The 21,161-nt window shown below is 41.4% G+C and overlaps 1 protein-coding gene across 1 annotated transcript in view; it reads right to left on the minus strand.

Annotated features, from left to right (window-relative positions):
- Positions 1 to 2,977: 2,977 nt before the first annotated feature.
- Positions 2,978 to 21,161, minus strand: part of LOC137596790 (tyrosine-protein kinase CSK) — a 35,572-nt gene continuing 17,388 nt past the window's right edge. The window contains exons 2-13 of the mRNA XM_068317538.1: positions 16,871 to 16,957; positions 13,595 to 13,708; positions 12,961 to 13,073; positions 9,566 to 9,785; positions 7,009 to 7,102; positions 6,496 to 6,561; positions 6,288 to 6,387; positions 6,022 to 6,112; positions 5,607 to 5,680; positions 5,252 to 5,447; positions 4,779 to 4,865; positions 2,978 to 4,446 (exon numbers count right to left, since the gene is read on the minus strand). Of these exons, the coding sequence (XP_068173639.1) occupies positions 4,264 to 4,446; positions 4,779 to 4,865; positions 5,252 to 5,447; positions 5,607 to 5,680; positions 6,022 to 6,112; positions 6,288 to 6,387; positions 6,496 to 6,561; positions 7,009 to 7,102; positions 9,566 to 9,785; positions 12,961 to 13,073; positions 13,595 to 13,708; positions 16,871 to 16,885 (1,353 nt within the window). The 5' untranslated portion in view covers positions 16,886 to 16,957 and the 3' untranslated portion in view covers positions 2,978 to 4,263. The remainder of the gene's footprint in view (positions 4,447 to 4,778; positions 4,866 to 5,251; positions 5,448 to 5,606; positions 5,681 to 6,021; positions 6,113 to 6,287; positions 6,388 to 6,495; positions 6,562 to 7,008; positions 7,103 to 9,565; positions 9,786 to 12,960; positions 13,074 to 13,594; positions 13,709 to 16,870; positions 16,958 to 21,161) is intronic.

A 21,161-nucleotide genomic window follows, 5' to 3' on the forward strand; every position in this document is an offset into this window, starting at 1 on the left:
AAAAAAAGAGATGCCCCTGTCTGAGAGGCGAACGTTCCTTCCTGTGCAGTGTTTCCTAAATAGAAGCTAATTGCAACAGGAAACAGCATATATTTAGGCTGTTCAGCAAAATGGCAATCCAAGACAGAAGGCACATGACACAACAAAATGATGAGTGTGTGTGAAAAGATCTTTGTCATTGAGCCCGTGTTCACATTCGATAAGGCCACGCCTCAAGACGGCCTGATAATGTCGATACCATTTCCTTGATCTGCTGTCAGCTCAGCGGCGGCTCCTTGTCACCCAGATGGGCTGGAAATGGGGGAGCTTTAACACTCACAGGGCCGGAGCAACAAAATCACATCCCTCAGTTTGAATCCTGAGCCAACCTACTCCTGGATCTCTGACCTGTCTTCACAGGATGAGTTCTACATTTGAGAAACATTATTCAAACATGTATTCAGGACTTTTTTTTTATTTTAACTTTAAATTTGAATTTTAAATTAAAGCTTCATTTGGATTGCTTGGTTCAGGTTCAGAGAAATTACTAATAATAACCACTATTAGGACATGGACTGTGGCCACCAAAAATAAATAAAAAATAAAAAAATAAAACTGATTCATTAACATGCACACAGTTAGTGTGAAAACATGCAGTGATATATTGATATAATAAGCATTGTAATCATCTCTTCTGCCCGTCTTCTAGTTGTTCCCATAAAACTGATTTTCCAGTTTGCATTGAAACTCTACAGCTGGGTTGTTCTGCAGGAACTATTTATGCTCCAACACCAAGAGTAAATAACCATTAATGCTGAGGGATAAGGGCCAGCACAGAATCACGTTTCTTCCTGATGAATCATGTGGCTTCAACTGTCTGCTGACACGTAACCCAGCAACTGTGCATGAATCCAGGGCTGACAAGATGTAAAAAAAAATTGGGGGAAAAAAGGGATAAAAACACCCTCATTCTGTCACATGTAAATTTATCGGCTCCAGCTTGACATGCAGGACAACAATGCACATGGCTACTCCACAAAAACATCACGATCACCCACTAGAAACGTGTTGGTGTAATCGCATTTATCCAGGAGCTAATTTGCTGCCGTTGAGTGTGCCTGACTGCAGTCAGTAGCACAGATTCATAACTTATTGAAAGCTGATTAACACATCAACCCTCCTTCTAAGAATGCGGAGCTGTGTGGCTGTCAGGATTACTCAAGTGTGACGGAAAGACCAAGAACTCCAGACATGAGCGCTGTGCATTAATTTTCCCTCCTGCCATCACAAGCTTTCTCACAGATACCTCAAGCTGGGCTTTACACACACAGACACACACACACACACACACACACACACACAGCTGGTTTTCTGTAGGATTGTTAAAATTAGGAACAATATGTGTCGATGTGTCAGCTTTGACACAACATCCTCGTATGAGACGCTGAATGCCGTTGAAGGATGCAGCTGCCTCTGAACGTTGACCTCTCCACTTGACTGCGCACATCTCCCAATCTCCTGATATTTTTTGATTGACACCATCGCTCAAGTTATTTCAATCAAGACAAATCCTCTACATTTCTCCCTTGAGAGCTCAGATTGTAATGATAGCTCCTGGTGGTGTGTTTTAACAGTTAGGCGACATCCAAAATGTTTCTCCAAAGCTAATGAGCTGTACTTTCTGAGCTGAGCACGTAATTCCAAGTGGGGGTGGGGAACCGCATCAGTGGGCCGTCTTTTTCAGTTGTTGCAGGGTGGTAAATTGGAAGCAGCATTACAGGGCCTGACAGCAGCACAGTCTCGTGCATGAGCACAAATGACCTGGCTTACGTAACACGCCCACTGTTACCGCTCTGGAGCATCATCAAAATTCATAGGAATCACATTAAATCATTCCACAAACAACGGTCTGCTGCAGATTCGGTGGAAGCAGGCTTCGGTCAAGGGCGCAACGATAAAACAATAAGAAGCAAAAATAGAAGACAAACAAGATTTTTGCTGTCGTCCCAGGGGGCTCGCTTCAAGGAGCAGAGAAAAATACTGATCCTAGCTTCTTGTTTGCTGATGGGAAATGCTCAGCTGACGGAACAACAACGCTCCTCACACCTACGAGGCTCCGCTGACGCTTCACCACCTGTTCAAAGCATCTACGCTACCAAAAGGAGTCTCAGGAGGGTTATTTATAGATGTGCATCTGTGAGGAGACATGGAGCTGAGTACACTTTGATCAGATCACTTTGACTCAAATCCTCTCCACTGATTGTTTACAGACTAAACACTGATAGCTGGCTATCAGTGATGAGCTATATACGAACTGTATTGTTTAATGATAAAATCCAGCAAATATTTACCAGATGACTTGAACAGCTCCACCTAGAAAGAATGAATGACTCTGCAACCGTGTTGTTCTGGCTTTAACACTTTTAAATGACGCATCAGTCATGTCTGATAAAAAGGACATTTAAAGTATATCTCAGACTTTTGTAGATTCTTCACAACACATAAGAACCTCCGGTTTCCTTTCTGTACAAAAGCAAAGAATTGCAGTTTCTTGTGTTTGACTTTATTACTTTAGGCTTGATAATGGACTTCCTGTACTGTGACGGTTACACATGTGCATGTTGCAATGCTGAAACGATATATATTTTGCAAACCTCCCCCCAGCATGTTGTGGCTCAAGCTGCTTGCTTAGCCTCTATTATGAAACCAGAGGCTCCATCCTCAGTCACTGCCAACCGATGTTTCTGTGGCCAGACATTCAGACGATGCCAGATATCTCAACATTTGTTGAAAGGCCGCAGTGAAATCCCTCAGTGGTGTGATTAGACCGCAACACATCAGGAAATATTTATTGTCCCACTGCTGGTGGATATTTAAACTATCGACTCCATATGGAGATTTGTTAAACTCCAAAATGCTTTCAGACACATGGCGCCAAAGGGAAACACATGAGCACTAACCTGAGCCGGACACATTAATAGACACTCTGACATAAAGATGCAGGTGATCCCATACTCTTCAGATGGAATGATTTATTCATAATCATGATAGCATAATAAAACAATGAACACTGAAAGCACTGACAGTTAAACCCAAGGCCTCTCACACACAGCATGCACCAACCCCTACCCCAGCGTTCACAGAGACACTTAACATTTCTAAGAGACTCCGGCTGCTCAAAGTTCTTGTTTATTTTTCAACCCGTCAGTTTTTCTCCTTATTCTTTTTTTTTTTTTTTTAATCCTTTAAATATATTTTGATATAAAAACAAGCCCACGTATGATGAATCAACCATGTCTGCGACCTGCTTCTCCCCCCTTCTCTACACACAACACCACTCCTATGGGCTGCACACAAACACAATACTGGTCCCCAAACTGTCTCTCTGTTCCTGTTCACGCTCTCTTCCCAGACAAAAAAAACAAAAAAAAAAACCCCTAGAATGATGGAGTGATGGTAGAGGTGGGGGAGACAGCACTTAAAATGGTTTGATAACCTCCCTGAAAAAACAAAGAAAGCATAAAAAAGATTTATTTAAAAAAAAAGTAAAATCAAACCACAACTGTCCAGTTGAAAGCAGTGCTGGAGGGACGTCTGGAGCTCTGTAGACTGGAGGCACTTTGGCACAGAGCGAAGGCCCACACCTAACACCAGGCCAACGGGAGGGAGAAATCATAAAAAAAGGATGGAATGACAGTAGAGCTGAATTCATGCAGAGCAACATGGTGATGCAGAAAACATCAGGAATGATGGACAGATGGCGGGAAGAAGAAAGAGCACCTGACAAACATGGAGGGAAAAGGCCAGCCTCCCCTCCAGTTAATGCCATGTTCAGGAGAGGAGGAGGAGGAGGAGGAGGAGGAGGAGGAGGAGGAGGAGGAGGAGGAGGAGGAGAGGGAAAATAAGGATGATAAGGGATGTTTAATGTGGAAGAGTAAGGGAAACTTGGACTGAGAGAAAACAGAGAGAGCAGGTGAGCAGCAGCAGGTTCAGAAGGAGGAAAGAACAGCGGTCCATCGAGAGAAGAGGAAACTGTCTGGAAAAAGCTATACAACACAAACAGGAAAACAGTCCTCGTTTGGAAGCAGAGGGCGGCTGCTTGGACGTCTGAGGTCAGGGGAGGGGGGCGTGGTGTGGCAGTCCCACAGGGCAACAGGGTGGACAGGTAGAAAGAAGGTGCTGTGGCCTGCTTCTCTTCCTCCTATCACTTTGCAGCTCTTCTGGGCTGCATCTCGCACCCCCCCCCACTCCCCTCTTTAACCCCCCACGCCCCAGGCCTCCTCTTCACAGGTAGAGCTCTTTGGCTCTGATATGCTGCAGTTTCTCCCTCAGCATGCGGAAGGAGGGCCGGATCACCGAATCCAGAGTCCAGCACTGCTTCATCAGGTCGTAGACCACCGCCGGGCAGCCGTCTGGGGCATCCATCTTGTATCCCTTCTCCACCCGGGGCACCACCTCTTTCAACGGCTGAGAGATGCAGACACAACGTCATTGGCTAACATTCGTCTGATGACGCACGTGCACCACAATATTCAAGGCAAAGATCATTCTTACAAATAACAAATATGTCGCAAGTGGTCAAGCATGCCAAAGTAATTAAATTCAGAATTTATTCTACGTATTTGCATGACATTTTTATCATCTGCTCCAGTAGTTTACTGGCACAAATCTAATTATTCTGAGGTCAAACCATTTCACTAATCCAGCACACTAATAAAAACATAAATAAGCACAAAACCCAGAAAAGTAAGTCTGCCATCTGCTGGTGAGCCGCTGAGATCTGCTGCTCAGGCACTTACAATTCTGGGGTAGGGCACACGGCCAAAGGAGTAGATCTCCCAAAGGAGGATTCCGTAACTCCAGACGTCAGACTTGGTGGAAAACCTCTGTTATGCAAAAAAAGAAGAATAGCAAAGAATGAATGAAAAACAGATGATAACTTAAAAAAAAAAAAAACTACATCAAGAGTGACTCAGTTGATTTGGATTTAACCATAATTCTGATAGTTGTTCCTTACAGAAATGGTGGATGTAGTGACTTACAGATACAAAAAGATGTAAATAAGATGTAGCTGCCAGTGACGAGTCCATCCATCAGTCAGTCAGTCCATTCACAAACAGACTTTCTGTATTAGGAATTTGCTCTTTCACCTGCGGTACCAGTTTGCCTTTCCACACGATTAACACTCAACACACCTACTTGAATGTTCGGCATGTTAGCACTCACTGGGTGAAAGAGGTGCTACCCATTCATTCACATGATCTTTCCTCACCTTCTCCCTTAGTGCTTCAGGGGAGGTCCATTTGACGGGCAGTTTGGCAGTGTCCTGTATGGAGGAGGCCTCTTTGGTGAGGCCAAAGTCGCTGACCTTGGCGATGTTGTCATCGGAAACCAGCACGTTACGAGCTGCCAGGTCTCTGTGGACAAAGTTGTTGGCCTCCAGGTATTCCATGGCTTCACACACATCACTAGGTGACAACGAGACAGGAGAGACGATGAGTGATGACTCGGGGATGAAATTTTGGCAGCTTAAGAACAGCAAGATTATCTGCAGACGTTTGTACTTCTAAATATTTGTCTTTTTCCACAAATGCAATCATTATTTGAAAGAGATGAAGATGACTCACAGGGAAAACTTGAGTAAGCAATCTCCGCCGAGCACAGTCCGTCCTCGAGAACGCAGGTAGTCCACGAGGCTTCCCTATAAAGAGTGCAGATCATTTAAACACCTAAACACAGAGTGTATTTAACTCACTGCTGATAGTGATGTCTATACACATCAATTACGTTTTTCAGGGCTGCAGGACAGTCTACTAAGGTGGATACCTCTTATTGGTGATCTTTAATATTAGTGTTATTGCTTTTATTTCTAGGTTTTAATTCTTAAAGGTCCAATTACTCTTTCCACATTTTTGGGAAATGTCTAGCACCAGCTGCTCATTAGCTTGGCTTAAAAAACACAGCAGGAAACTCCAACTTGCAATCCAACTAGCTGGTTATTACATTGTATGCAGTTATGTGCATGACCAGTTATGTGCCTACCTTCGCCATGTACTCTGTGACGATATAGAGGCTGCCCCTCTCCTCAACTATTACCCCTAGCAACTGCACCAGGTTGTTGTGCCTCAGTTGTCTGTACAAAAACACGAAGGAAGCAGAAAAAGTCAAGTGAATGGTGTCTGCTCTGTTTTTTTATTTGAGAAAAGACCTGACAGAACATTTTGAAAGAGAACAGTGTGTCAGAAGAAAAGCAGACAATGTTGTAAATGTAGAGCGAAGGAAAGAGAAAAACAGTCTGAGGATCTCACGTCATGACAGAAGCCTCAGCAATGAAAGCCTGCGCCGTGGCGTCGTTTTTGATACACTTGACCGCCACTTTGGTCCCTCTGTAGTCGCCTACCATCACATCTGTCAAGAACACAGACATGGAAAAGTTTTAGTACAATATTCGGCAATTTTTGTCTCCATTTATACAAAATTAAATAACGCAGTGATGACGCAAAATCAATTCCTCACCTCCAAACTCTCCTTTGCCAATGGTCTGCAGGAGTTTCAGTTCCTTTCTGTTCAAGGCCCAACCACCTGCCAAGAGAGTACAGATAACACTAAGCAGACTGTCGAGTCATCTATCATCCTTGTTTAATACAAAGAAAATCTGCCGTAGGTATCATTAGTATTATTAGTATGATGATGTATGGATGTATTGGAAATACTTTAAATGTTTAAAAAAAACTAGTGAGTTTAATTTCTATCTTCTGATCAGTGTCTGAGAGATGAATCAATCATATGAAAGAAAAGGTGTTGAATTAGTTTTTCACAGTTTTCCAAGTCGGGTGCATCAACAGGATGGAGAAGCGGAATGACCTTGAGAATTGGTGAAGCCCAGCTAATGACTAATGCTATCATGAAGAGGATGATAGAGGATTCCTGTAGGAGAGGAAGGCCTCGACTGTGACTTTAAATAAACACAAGCACAATTAAGAGCCTGTGTCCCAGCGGAGCAGATCAGTGAGCTCAGTGTGCCCTTACTCCTGGAGAACTCGTCTTGTGCTGCCACCGTTCCCTCCATCAACTTGGGCTTAATCAGCCTGGTGCAGAGGCCATCCGCATCTTTGGTGTAATGCTGGGGAGAATTAGAGGGAGAAAATACATTTTCAAGACATGACGACAAAACTCCACGTGTGTTAACTTTCATTTTAAAGAGCTGTCATATTAAATATGATGCATCATTGCCACCTAAGGCCTGACTGAATCATCTGGGACTAAGTTATTCACAGACTAAATCAGGAGGCTGAGTCTGTATACAAGCTTTTGATATGCAAAACAAAAATGAGGATGATGCTCCCAGCACCACCTCACAGAGGAACATGAAGGCGGCGATGAAAAGAGGAAACTGTTGATGTGAGGGAAGCACTTGTCTGTTTAATGTATGCAGAATATCAGCTGCGTTTGCACTCACCAAAAGAAAGACAAGAGAGAACTTTTATCAAGATGCATCTGTATTAATGAGGACTTTGAGTGAAAAATCACTGCCCTATATTTCATCGTACAGAATAGTTTTCGACTTTAAAATATGATCGAAATTTTGGGATACTTTATGTCACAACTCACAAAAACACATCAATACCACAGCTATAGGATCATCGGAAAATAAATCATGCATTTACTGAGGAACAACTATTTGAAGTAAATCAACCTCTGCTAGGTTGATGGGAGCTGCAGTGGGGAAGCAACACGGTTTGGATCATTTGCAGGTGGGCCATTTGTGGGTTGAGGGGTCACTGCAATTGACATTCCGACCCAGAAATAAATCAAACACATATTACAAGAATATGTACAGTATTTTGCACACTGTATTTTGAGAAAATTAAAGGCTTTTAAATGCGCCTCATAGCGTGGAAAATACTGTATATCTGCTCATTAAATATGCCTAAATATTAGCATGACAAATACGAATGCATCATTTTTGTGGTACATATTCAGTTTATGAGAATTTATCTTCAAGAAACAAAGAAGTACTAAATGTGGGACAAGGAGCTGCATCACTGAGTGTGAATCCAATGTTACACAACCGCAGCACAGCACACAGTGTATGTTACCAAAACAACCACCAGGGGGCAGCACGGTGAAGAAGGGATCAACTCTCATTTACTCCTTTGACTGCATTAAGATTAAGATTTACCATGTTTTTAAAAAAATGCACCACTGCATGTTGCATAGTTAGCGTTTTGAAACACATGACATGCAACCAAATGAGCTTTTAATGTGTGAATTCATTCAAGTGTGGATTAATCAACACTAATAAATATATAGTAAAACCATAAAATATGATTGGTCAAAGTTCTTCCACCATGCTGCTACACCCTGGCTGTTTCACCTCACCCATAATGCTGAAATATGGCTGTCTGACATCACTGTGGATATAAAGACTGGAAACCTGAGTCTGTCAGCAAATACACACTATATGCATAAATATACACTAGGTACTTATATGCAGTGCTTGCTGTGACAGGCCAATAAAAGCAGTCAACTGTGTGCAAGCTGTCAAAAATACACAATGAAAGCAATCTTTTCAAGGCTATTATAAAGTGAAATAGATACCGCAGGGGGGGATAGAGGAGCACATAAAGATACAGAGTTCAGAAGGAGAAATGTCGCTAAGTAGGATGTAAAAATGGTAAAGAGGAGGAAACAAAGCAGGTTGACAGGTACACACAAGGGAACGCAAAGAGAGAAAGAGGAGGTGGCACAGAGGTGGAGAGAGGACGGGGAGGCAGAGCTGAGCCTGGAGGGTGTGAATAAGACAGAGGGAGATAGAGAAGGAGAAAGAGAGATTGCGGATGGCTGATAACAAGATTGCACTGGTGATGTCAATGGTCTCTATGCCAGCTGGTGTATTCATGCCATCTAGTTTCAATGTCCCACAAGGCAGAGAGATGAAGTCCAATTAAAAAATGATGGATGCCAATACAGCTGTACTTTCTCTGCTTCCCTCTGCAATCACAGCTCCTATCTTCCCACCATTACACCTTGTCCTTTGTTTGAACTGCTCAGATAATAAGAAGGAAGAGATGCAACGATAGACCCGCTGGATTTTTGAAGAAACTCTGTGGTCACTGTAAGGGTGTGTGTCTGTAGGTTGCCTTGTGTACTCATTTGCTGCATGGTGACAGCAAAACTTAGTTTTACCAATCACGAAAACCCTGCCCCATTAACAACAGACAATGGATTTGAATTATCAGCATCATGAATATGTACAAAAAAAGAGAAGAAATTTAATGATGTGATTTCCAGTTCTATTCTTTCTTTCTTAAAAATGCTCAGGAAAGCCTACAGGTGTACACTAAGATGCATTGATCACTTTGCTAAACTGTCACAGGCGATCAAAGAGACAAAGATTAAAAACATCTCACACGACAAGAGTCAAGGAATTTCAATACAGCCTCTCTAATGATCATTTTTTAAACACTAATGACGGAAGAACATTCATTTTTTTCATTTTGGAGGTGAGCAAAAAAGTAACTTCTCATGCATCAAACTAAGAGTCCAGAAAATAAGTAGATAGTTAGATGCTACTGCCCCTCACCTCAACCAGCTGCATGAGGTTTTCAAAGTACTCCTCTTCGTCGATGGTGAGCTTGCCGTTGTGGTAGATGATGCGGTAGTGCTCAACCTTGCCGTCGCAGCTCACACATAGGGTGTAGTCACCGGGGTAGTTGGTGCTCTCCCTCACCAAGAACAAGCCCGTCTCCGGAGGGTAGAGGAGTCGCTCAGCCTGCTCCCGGGTTATCTTACCATGAAACCAGCTGCAGGGGAAAACATAGGACAGATTTAAAGTCAAAGAAAGAAAAAGAATGGGGTGAGCATGGAGGAAAAGGAAAATGATAGATGGAATATAAGGAGTAAATGAGAAAAAGGGAAAACGGTGAGGGCACAAAGATTTACCAACTGACTTGTCCTGTTTATGAACCAGCAAATACAGGAAGTGCACATGGTAACACCACAAGTGTAATCAATTACAGACAAGTATGATCCATTAACAGAAACATCTCTGTCACGCCTTCTTTCTTTGGACATGACTGAACTCTTATCGAATGTGTCAGTGCTGAAAGCAATAGACAGGCCCAAATCCTTCCACTGTTTCTACATCTGATAACACAGGCTTTCATGTTCACTCATTTCCAGCTACAACCACACACAATGATTCACTTCCACTTATCACAGCCTCCCTGTGAAATGAGAAGAGGCAGCAGTTGGAGTCCAGCAGCAGCTTGTCCACTGAGCAGAGCTCTAGTACTGCAGGGGGCAGGGCCTCCACTGACTGAGACAGAACTTAAACCCAAACAGGAAATGTCACATTCATAAACACACATGCTTACATGTATGAATGTACACGTGCGCACACACACACACACACAAAAGAAGCCAGAGGCAGGGTCGGAAACTGACTAGCAGGGACTGCAATAACAGGAAAAGTGCAAAAACCAAGCAGGCGACTTGGTGGGTGGGACAGAACCAGCAGTCACCTACTTCCGAAGGAGGTCAGGGAGTCTGATACAACACAGTAGAGTTAAAAAAAAAAAGAAAAAAGAAAAGAAAACCAACTCAGGCATCTGATTTAAACAAGCTGCTACAGACCTACTGCTTTTAACATATTCACAAGAACAAACAGTATTTAAAAGCTAACTGTATAGCACTATTTCACCCCTACCTGGGGAACACAAGAGGCTACAAACATTTCTTAGACATCACATTATTATTTTTTATATGCAAAAGTGTTGTGTATCTTAAATTTCCAAATTAAAAAAACAGCTTCATTGTTTTTAGCATCACTTCTGTTGCTGCTATGAACTTCAACTCAAATATACTGATGTTCCAAATCCAGATCTTGTTAACGCGTCACTCCTCGTGTGAAGCGTCTAATTCGACACAAACAGAAGCACCTCACAGCATCTCTCTATCAGTCCTGGCTGGTGAACGGGTGGTAATCAACAACCATAATTGATTTAGCTGCTTTTACGTGGCCGCCCCGTCACTCCCTTCTCCTCCTCTTCATACTCTGCCTCAGACAGCAGAGGCTCTTGTGGCAAAGGAGCTTAATGTGGGTTGAGTTGATTAGATCAGTGTAGGCAGCTTCTCCGATGAACAGCAGCTCCCTAACTCCCCCTAATCCAAGAGCAGACGCCAAGCGTGGTTTCCTCAGGGACTCACATAGCCATATGGTAGGCACAGGATAGCGGTTTTGTCCATGGTAGTTAACACTTGTTTTAATACATTACATCATTGTGAAATAAATAAAATAAATAAACAACTGAAGTGCAGTTAGCAATGTGCAAGCGCAATGTAGAAGGGGGAAACACTAGCTTTTGTCAGAGATGACGGCATTGTGTATAGCAGATATTTGCCACATGGGGGTAGCAAAGAGAGAAGGCTGGGACTACAAACGCTTGAAAGAGGGTGAGCAAGGGGACAGAAGACCTCAGCTGAGCCCTTATGTAACCCACAGGAAAGGGAGAGGTCTCTAGCATCTGTTAGTGATCATACGTACAAAAAAATATGAACAAGTCTCTGTGGTTCCAGCTAATGGCAACAGAGGCATGCCGTCTGATGAGTGTGTTCTTGAGTTTTTCAAAAAACACGTACTTATGCAGTGATCTCAAAGGCAACAGTACAAACATGTGGTCAGCAAGTGTAACCATGCAAAATATTAGGGAGTACAGCTGGATTGAGTATACAATTTACCATTAAAAGCTTCTAAGGAGGGAAATTGAAGTAAAATATAATTGGAGCTACATCTAAAGTATGACCATTTAGAACTGAGTGATTCTATAACTGTCTTCATCATGGCTTACCAGAGAATGAGGCGTGGTAGACAATCAACCGAAAAATACGACAAAAACCTAACACTGGAAACAGTTGTAACAAAGGTTGATGGGGTCTCAGTGCATTCCTTCATTCAGCAGTGACTATCTTCTTCTTAGATGTCTTTACATCATACCGAAAAACATTTTCTATCTAAGTGTTAAGTTGGAACAGGAGTTTTAGTTCTTGTTTGCTTTCAATTGTAGAGTACAAACTAAAGCTTTGGATTTCAGATGACAACAGTGACACTGTAGCAGCCTGCGTGCTCTTGCTCTGCAGTCTCATTTCATTTGCATACACCTTGCTGCGTCCTCCTTTCTGTGAAATTGCAACTGTTTCAAAGAGGCTGATTAAAATACGGCAGCGTGCAGCTGGTTCTGTACATACCTCAGCAGCAGGTAGTCACACACATTAAAAGATGTAACACAAGTCATAAGAGATGAAAAAGGTGGAAATTACATTTTCCATGGTTTGCCTGACTTTTCAAATCAAAACTTCCATTTTCTGACTGCTGGTAACAGAAATAGAAGGATGTAAAACAACTGGTTCAAATCCTTTAAACAGAATACCTGGTGAAGGCACAGAAGACATACAAACATAGACAAATTCTTTCTGTATGATTTTGCTGAATATTGTCTTGTTCCTGGGTGCATATTTTCTTTCTAATAAAAGGACTTGACCACCGTTCATTCCACTACAGTACATTGAAATTCTCATTAAGAGATGTTCTTTTCTGAGAGAATCATATGTTAGGGTTTTCTTTTATTACTGTAATTTAATTATGTAACAAAAAACTTGTGAACATAAAAATCACCAATAATATATTAGGTAAACTTCATGTTGGCACATCGAATTATAGGTTGATTATAATGAATTCATCAGCATTCATAACTGAGTGGAATATTCTATGAAACAATTACTGAACATTGTTGACATCTCTGAGTGAACCCATCATGTATAGATACAAGATTGGCATCCCTGTGGTTTATACAGATTTAATTTACAGTAAATGTCACACAATAACAGTGTTAAGGATAGCAGTTGGATGTGTGTTTCCAAATACATATGACACACATATTTAATGTTGGGTTTCTCTGTCATTACCTCAAAAGTACTTACGGCATAAGACTGAGTTTCCCCCCTGACTTGACTCCTTCTCTTTTCTGCACATAGTTTGCTGGGATGGTCCCCTCTCTGCCCACCGTGTTCCTCGCTCTGTACCAGTTTGGATCCTGAAATCACAGAATACATAGTCATTTTTGTCCTAATTAGAGCTTCCCTGTCCCTCTAAATACACTGAGGCGGCAGCAGAAGCAGTGGGGTTATAATCCACACTACTCTATAGACAGTCGAGGGCGAATGGAGCATATTTTGCTGATTGCCTGGCTGTCCTGAGCAACCAGACTGTTGATATATTATGTATTATAATAGGGATAATTGGGAAATTATTTAGCTGGTGTGCTGGTGGAGAGGTTTCCTGTGGAAAGGAGGTAACACATAATGAGCCACTGTAGGGTGTCACTGCATTAATCCATTTAGATTAAGTAGGTTGAAAATGGTTCATGAGACAGTCCTGGTCTAAGATGGTGAAGTCGTGCACCATCATATTTTACAATACATTAAGAAGCGTGTTCAATATTTAACCCACCATTTATTCCTGGAATATAAATGATTTGGCCAGGATAGTTTCTTTAAGGGCTGCTGTAGCGTATTCAACAGCATTTGTGAGGTATTAAACCACCCGTCTACTCACCCTGGTGACGCCGATAATGGTTAGTACATCTCCTTTACAGAAAGGTAGGTCCTGTTCGTTGGCTGTCTGGAAGTTGTACTTGGCTACACATTCAGTGCCAGTCGACCACGGTGCCTACGCCACACAGGATAGGACAGAGCAAAGATCATTGTCAATCACAATGATGATAATAGAAGTCATGTAACCTAATCATATGGAGCTGAACTGAGGCGTTTTGTGAAAATCAAGCTTCGACCTGCAGCAACAGCATCAGTCACAGTGGTTTACCAGGTACTGAGGGGGAAGGGCATAAATTAAGTTAAATATATATTGCTTTGTCCTTCTCAGAGTTTTAGCAGTGTGTTGCTGTCACCAACAACACAAATTTACAGCAGCCATGTCTGACATTTGAATCTTATTTGTAGAATTTGTATCAATGGCCTATGTTTATGGCTTTGCTCCCATATTCAAAAAAAACAATGTATTTTCTGCTGTGAAAGTAATGAAACCGGTTAAGTCAAAAATGAACAAAAGTGACTTTCATAGCAGGTGTTCAAAAACAAACCCGAGGAATAAATGCTAAAAGGTGATTGTTTTTTTTTATACATATTCCACCACAATTGTGTAAGACTTTCAAAATGACAAAGCAATGTCATTAGAGGCCTGTTTTTATGGTAATATGACAAAAAAATTAACAAACACTTTGGCCACAATTTCCAAAATGTGTCAGGATATCTCAGCAGTATACACACACTGTGGTGTGGTATAGATATCTGTTTGTTATGTACATCTGTATGTGTGCATGGAACACAACTCACTATAAAGTCAGCAACCCATACATCCCCAGGTACATGGATCTTGACCTGAAGTGGGCTAACGTAACTGTAACTACACAAGCAGGCTGGACAGCAACAACTAAACCAAAAACAGTACATTAATGATTTCTTTCCAGGTTTTTTATCATGACACAAAATAAGTTAATACATGACAAATACAGATACTGCTTTCTGCCTTTGCATCATCTTAAGGTTTTGAGCTGCTATAAGAACCCTGAAAAACTGAAAATATAGTTTCTTTAACACAGGAGGGAACAATCTAAATACATATGTGCAACTTCTACAGAAAAATAAGACAAGAAATGTAATACATGACAAAGAACAACACACTATTTTAGCTGCAGCTCCAAATAATCCTTTACTGAGTAGCTGCGCCAGACTCAAATAAAAATGTAAATACATACAAAAACAAGGATTCTTAGTGTGTTCAATTTGCACTGTTTAAGCAGTACAGTAGTAAGAGTAATTACTTGAGCGAACCAGAGTAGACTGCAGCTTATCTGATGCTATCTCTCGTCAACACAAGGGAACTGCTTGTGACAACTGTGACCGAGGACAAACTGTTCACTGTTTGCAGTACAGCAGAAAAGGTGATGTTCATCCTAATCACAGTGAAGCGCTGTGGTCTGGCAGATTAAAACCAACACGGATCAATCAGAACATGTAAAGGCAGAAGTGCAGGAGAGAAAGTGATCCTCCTCTGAAGCTAGCACTTAAGAAACATTAGTTAAGCCTATGAGACAGCCAGGTAATAAGAAACCACTAAAATAGTCCACTCACTCTTGAGTGCAGAAGCTTTGCGCATTAAGAAATAACTACAGATATAGGCTTATGTCAGCACCATGGTGTCTGTGTGTGAGTGTGAGTGTTAGATAACCTTCAGCCAGCCTCAGAGAAACGAACACACATGTATTAAAAGGACAGTATTTAGGATGAGTGGTTTAGCATAAGGGCGACACGGTGGCTCAGTGGGTAGCGCTGTTGCCGAAGAGCAAAGCGATTCCGGATTTGCGTCCTGCTCTGTGCGGAGTTTGCATGTTCTACCCCTGTCTACCTGGGTTCTCTGGCTTCCAGCTACCTCCAAAATCATAAGATTCAGGTGAATTGGCCGGTCCCAATTTGACCATAGGAGTGAGTGTGTGCGTGTGTGTTTGTCTATGTGTGGCTCTGCGATGCACTGGCGTCAAGCCCAGAGTTTCCCCGCCTAACGTCGTCAATCGGCTGGGATAGGCTCCAGCTCCCCGCGACCTGCGACAGCAGACAAAGTGGTAGAAAGTTGATGGATGAATGGATGGTTTAGCATTATGTTATATCACCATATCTTTTGAATATCGGTCCCTAAAAACACTATAAGGTCCGTGGTTATCTTCTCAGCATCTGTGGAGGTAGCGTCTGCGGCATTGTGTCAAATCAGTTTCCTGATGAACTGAGAGGTCTGATAAATCATTTGGATTATTGATCAATAGGCATTGTGACAACCACCTCTGCCCTGCCGGCCCATTCCTGGGCAGCATCTGCTGCACTGGAGGTGGGCGTGTCAGCAGGTCGTCGGTGAAGTTCATCAACAGCACTGGGTTGGACTGCGTTGGTTCTGCTGCACCACACAACAGTACAAACACAAGCTAATTCATTTGTTCATCCGCTTTCACTACTGATGCTACATGCATTATTGGTTTATCGTTTGTTATTTTGATTAATTAATCAAAAAATAAATAGTTAAACTGACTTTGCAGGGTTAATGTACCTAACTTATTACACTGCATGTCTGTAAAACCACCATTAACTCACTGGCTGTCAATGATGTCTATAAACATCAATTATGTCTTTCAACAGGGAGGGCTGCAGAACAGTCTGGTGGGGCTTATCAGTGAAAATCAGGCTTCTAATCATAGAATTTAGCGCAATGATGATTGATCCATTTACGGAACAGAGGATGGCAAATTAGAGGGAGACAGAGAAGTTCTAGCAGCTCATGATGCAACAAAGTTTATATATGTCAGTGCGGACCTGCGTGTGAACAAGGTGAGCGACAACTACTCTGAACGAAGCATCTTGAGATAGATCAGAAACAGAAAGAACGAGCACAATAAGACACCGTCTTGTGCCCCCTTGCGGCTACATTAGATCAAGAACAGAAAGAAAACACCGATAAATGTCCTGAGCATCGGAGAAAGTCTGCCGAAGGAGATCGATTGCTACAAGGCGCTGGCAGTGAATGAGTTCAATTTTAGAAGCGTGGGAACTAGACTGACCTGTTTGTAGTCCAGACCTGTCTCCTGTTGCAAATGTGTCACACACTATGTTGCACAGGATTACAACAGAGACCCTGTACTGTTTGATTGATTGATTGAGTAAATGCATGCACGAGGACTTATTGAGTGAACCTCAATGAGGCCTAGTGCTACAAAAATGTAAATAAAACTGATGTTTAAAAAAAAGTTTGTGTGTGTGTGCCACTCACATGCATCCCAGACATGATGAAGGGAACTGGGCAGCAGGTGTCCTCAGGCCTCAGGTAGCGGTCACTGTTCAGCTAGTACCATCAGAGCTGTTACCAAGACAAAGCAAAAAATACATTGAATAATCACTGATATGATTACTTCAAAGGACTAATAATATTTTTGGGTTACTGTTACCAGAACATTTACCATTTGTCTGCAATATTTATATGAAACATAACCGACGATAGTTTAGTCCATATTTTAAAATCTTGACATACATAATGCTAACACCCAATAAATTTTCTTGATATTTCGGTCAGGATTATTTGTTCTCTTGACTGCATGTTGACCAGTGAGCTTATGTCTTCCTTTCATATCAAAACAGACGCACAATGTAAAAGTGGGTGGTGACCGTACAACAGAGCTATGACATCAAGATGAGGAAATATGCCTCTGAGTATGTCATTTGTTAAAAATGTGCTCTTTCAACAATGCTGCATCCTTCAATTTATAAAAAGAAACTGGTGTGACTACATTTAATATCCCTAAACTCTGCATCAATATAAACAGCAATAATATGCTAAATATTATATAACTATACATTTTGAATGTTTAATATCGACTCAATAATGCATCCAACAGTAGCCTCCATTCAAAGGATCTCACTTCCGACCAGCGTAGAGAACAGGAAGTCGAGATGCAGATCGAGAAGGAGGAAGTAGCCGATGCATATTTTCCAGTCCTTTGTATGAGGGACGGTGGGAGGGACTACAGACAGTACAGGGCGAGCTTTCCTACGCTAGTTATTTCAACAAACAGAAAACACAGCAGAAGACAAAGCTTGAATCTAATCACAGCTCAATTATTCCAAAAGTACTGAGTAATACAATTAATAATCATCAATAGCATTCAATGTGATGGAGTTAATTTCACGGACAACTACCCTTGTGTCCACTGAGCACAGGTTGGTCATTTCCACAACACATCCTGATTAATTTTAAAGCAGTACAAAAATGCCTCTCCTTCAGTGGGCCTGGCTGCTATCTAGTATGCTCCATACGAGCAGCGCTGGCTTATCCTCTACTAAGAGAGGAAACAGCTTAATTGCAGACTGCTGTAGATCACTACGTAAACCGACTAAGACAAATATATCCCAAGCTAGGCTGATCTACCGCGCCCAGAGGGCACCCACTTCTTTCCCTCCACCATTCTTTACGTTGAGAGCAGTGCTACGGGAACAGAGCCATGCGGCTCACCAACCCACAGCCACACTAGACCAGTAATGGAGACTTCTATTCTTATCTCTCCAGTGATCAGCAACGCCGCTGAGCTATTCAACAGCATCACACTATTTACCCTGCTCTCCTTATGGGCTTCAAGTGGGGTCTGTAAGGGTTGTGAATGAAAATTTCCCCTTGCATTCAGTTTTCTATAGCTGACTTTTAGCAGTGTGACCGTGTGAATTTTGGTACCAAGTATTTGGTTCCAGACCCATTATGAAAATGAATGCTTTGCAATACCACTTGATTGATTTGCTAATAAGGGGGTCGTGCTACCATTTTGACCAACCTCAGCATTGTTGAATATATATGTAGAACTTTTGTGGCAATGCCAGTAAATTAAATAAAGCAAAGGGCTGTGTTTATGTGTCGTGCTGGTTATAAGACAAGTATGAGCCTGGAATCCCAGTTAGAAGACTCATCTATGGAGCAAATTTCACCTAATTTCACCTATTTTACAGATGAACTGCATTTCTGTTAAAAAAGGTAGGCACATACAAGAGGCTGAGCCATGTCTGCAAAATTGGTGATTTTATCGAGATAAGAGAGGGAATCTTGTCATCCGTATTAAAAGAAATAAAATCCGACAGCTGTTAATGGAGACATTAATCTTCAAGAAGGCACCTGTAGTGTTAGAACTACAGTCGTTTGTGATTTTTGATAAAAGAAAGTAATTATTGAGATCAAACTTCTAAAGCTGCCATTGCAATAAGTTAAAGGGATCACTTGAAATAGAAACGGTCCTTACAGCAGACTGTAAACGTTTTCTCAACAACTTAAGATACAACAGAGAGAAGTTTCAAGCAATTAAAATGCAGGGAAGAAATGTGCATACAACACTGGTACTACCTTTAGTTTCCAATACCCAAGTGTTACTTTACTAAATAAGCACCAGAAGTAAACCACATTAAAATCCTTCAGTTTTACATATTGTAGCTTTATTATAGTGCACATTGTCAGTTCTTATGGCAAACGCCAATGCGATATACAATGGTGATAGCCAACTGCATTTTGGCCAAACTTCAGAACGGAACAGATCAGACATTCAACTATCACTAAGAGCGAACCTCAATGAGTCCTGCTTCTAAAAAAAATGTAAATACAACCGATGGCAGTGGATCCTTGCTTAAAAAAGTGTGTGTGCCACTGTCAATAGTAAAAAAAAATAAAAATACATGGTTCACTCACATGCTGGTTGAACCACCAGACAATCCACTGATTATCAGTGCTAAATGGTGCAGGGACAGTTCATTAAGTTAAAATCAATTGTTTTTTATTTTCTTTTTGGTTTTCTTGATATTGAACTACATCTTCTTCTCCTTTCGGCTTTTCCCTTCAGGGGTCACCACAGCGAATCAATTGCCTCCTTCTAAACCTGTCTTCTGCATCCTCTTCTCTCACACCAGCTACCTCCATATCCTCTTTCACTACATCCATAAACCTCCTCTTTGGTCTTCCTCTAGGCATCTTGCCTGACAGTTCAAAACTCAGCATCCTATGATGACCAATATATTCACTATCTCTCCTCTGGATATGTCCAAACCATCTCAGTCTTGCTCTCTTGACTTAAGCTCTAAAATCTCTAAAATGTGCTGTCTCCAGATGTACTCATTCCTGATCCTATCCATCTTGGTCACTCCCAAAGACAACCTCAGCATATTCATCTCTGCTACCTCCAGCTCTGTCTCCTGTCTTTTCCTCAATGACACTGTCTCTAGACCAAACAACATCACTGGTCTCACCACAGTTTTGTACACCTGATATTGAACTACAGACACAGCCTTAAATTTCATATTGACATCACAGTGGACTAGATAGCAGAATGGTACAAAAATACTTACCTTTTATTAGTACAGTTGCGTTTATTAATATGGCTTCTGATATGCAAAGACCAAATTACACATTAACGATTCTAGTTAACTTCAGCTTCGAGATGTAAAAAACCCAAGAGAGATTCTCCTCCTTCACCTTTCCCCTCATAATTTCCTTCTGTGCAACAGCAGTTGCTGTCGATGTCATGGCAACACCATGGGAAGTAAATACTTCAAAGGCTGCTGTGGCATCACTCAGGCTGCAGAATTGCCTTTTGTTTTGGAGTTCTACATGATGGTAATATTACTACCATTGCTATATAACAACTGTAGTATTTTTTTCCCAATTAAACTGCCTGTACATGTGTTTGTGCTGCCTTGGGATAGTAGTGGTGAAGAAGAAGGAGACTGCGGAGAAGGAGGAGGTAAGGTGAATGTGAGATCCTGTTGTTTTACCATGTCATGTCTGAGATCGTTTTTAGTATTTTATCGTACTGTGTATCAAAGACATCTATTCATTCATAACATGCTGTTTTGTTGCTTATTGGAATTGGAGTTTGATTAAAAATATCAGAGAGGTTCAAATTTAGTGGATTTGGTCTCAGAAATTTCTAAAAGATTCAATGCCACTACAGAATGGATGGCATTAAACATTTGTGCTATAAAGATTAATGGTTAGTACCCACAATGTTTGGACAAAATTACGTGATGACATCTCTAATATTCACCGCACATTAAAGTCTGAAATGTATTCAAGTATTAATTCAGATCAGATGACCCAGAATGTTAAAAATCTATGGGTGTTCATAGAAAATTCACAGACCCCTACAGAGTTGCAACTGAAAAAATAAAGAACACGGATTCAGCATGTTGTCTCATTTGACATCTTCCAAAGTTCTGAGTTGGATCTTGAAAAAGACCTTTATTAGTGAGATATTCTTCATCCATTCATCTATCTGCCAAACTAATCATGACTCAAATGGCATTCCAATTCTAGTGGTTCCACAGTTAATGAGTTGTATTATCAGGGTAAAACTAACACGAGAAACTATTGCTTTTAGGTCTAACAGCATACTGAAGAAACTAAGCAGAATTAGAAGAGAGTTGGGTTCTCTGAGTGTTGAATGTCAGTGACGAAGCAATGTTAATTGTTGTTTGTGTGTTACATGAATAATACACAGTATACAAAAAACCATAATACCTTCTCAAAGAAAATCTTC

The sequence above is a fragment of the Antennarius striatus genome, chromosome 1 (assembly GCF_040054535.1).
Source record: "Antennarius striatus isolate MH-2024 chromosome 1, ASM4005453v1, whole genome shotgun sequence".
Taxonomy (NCBI): domain Eukaryota; kingdom Metazoa; phylum Chordata; class Actinopteri; order Lophiiformes; family Antennariidae; genus Antennarius; species Antennarius striatus.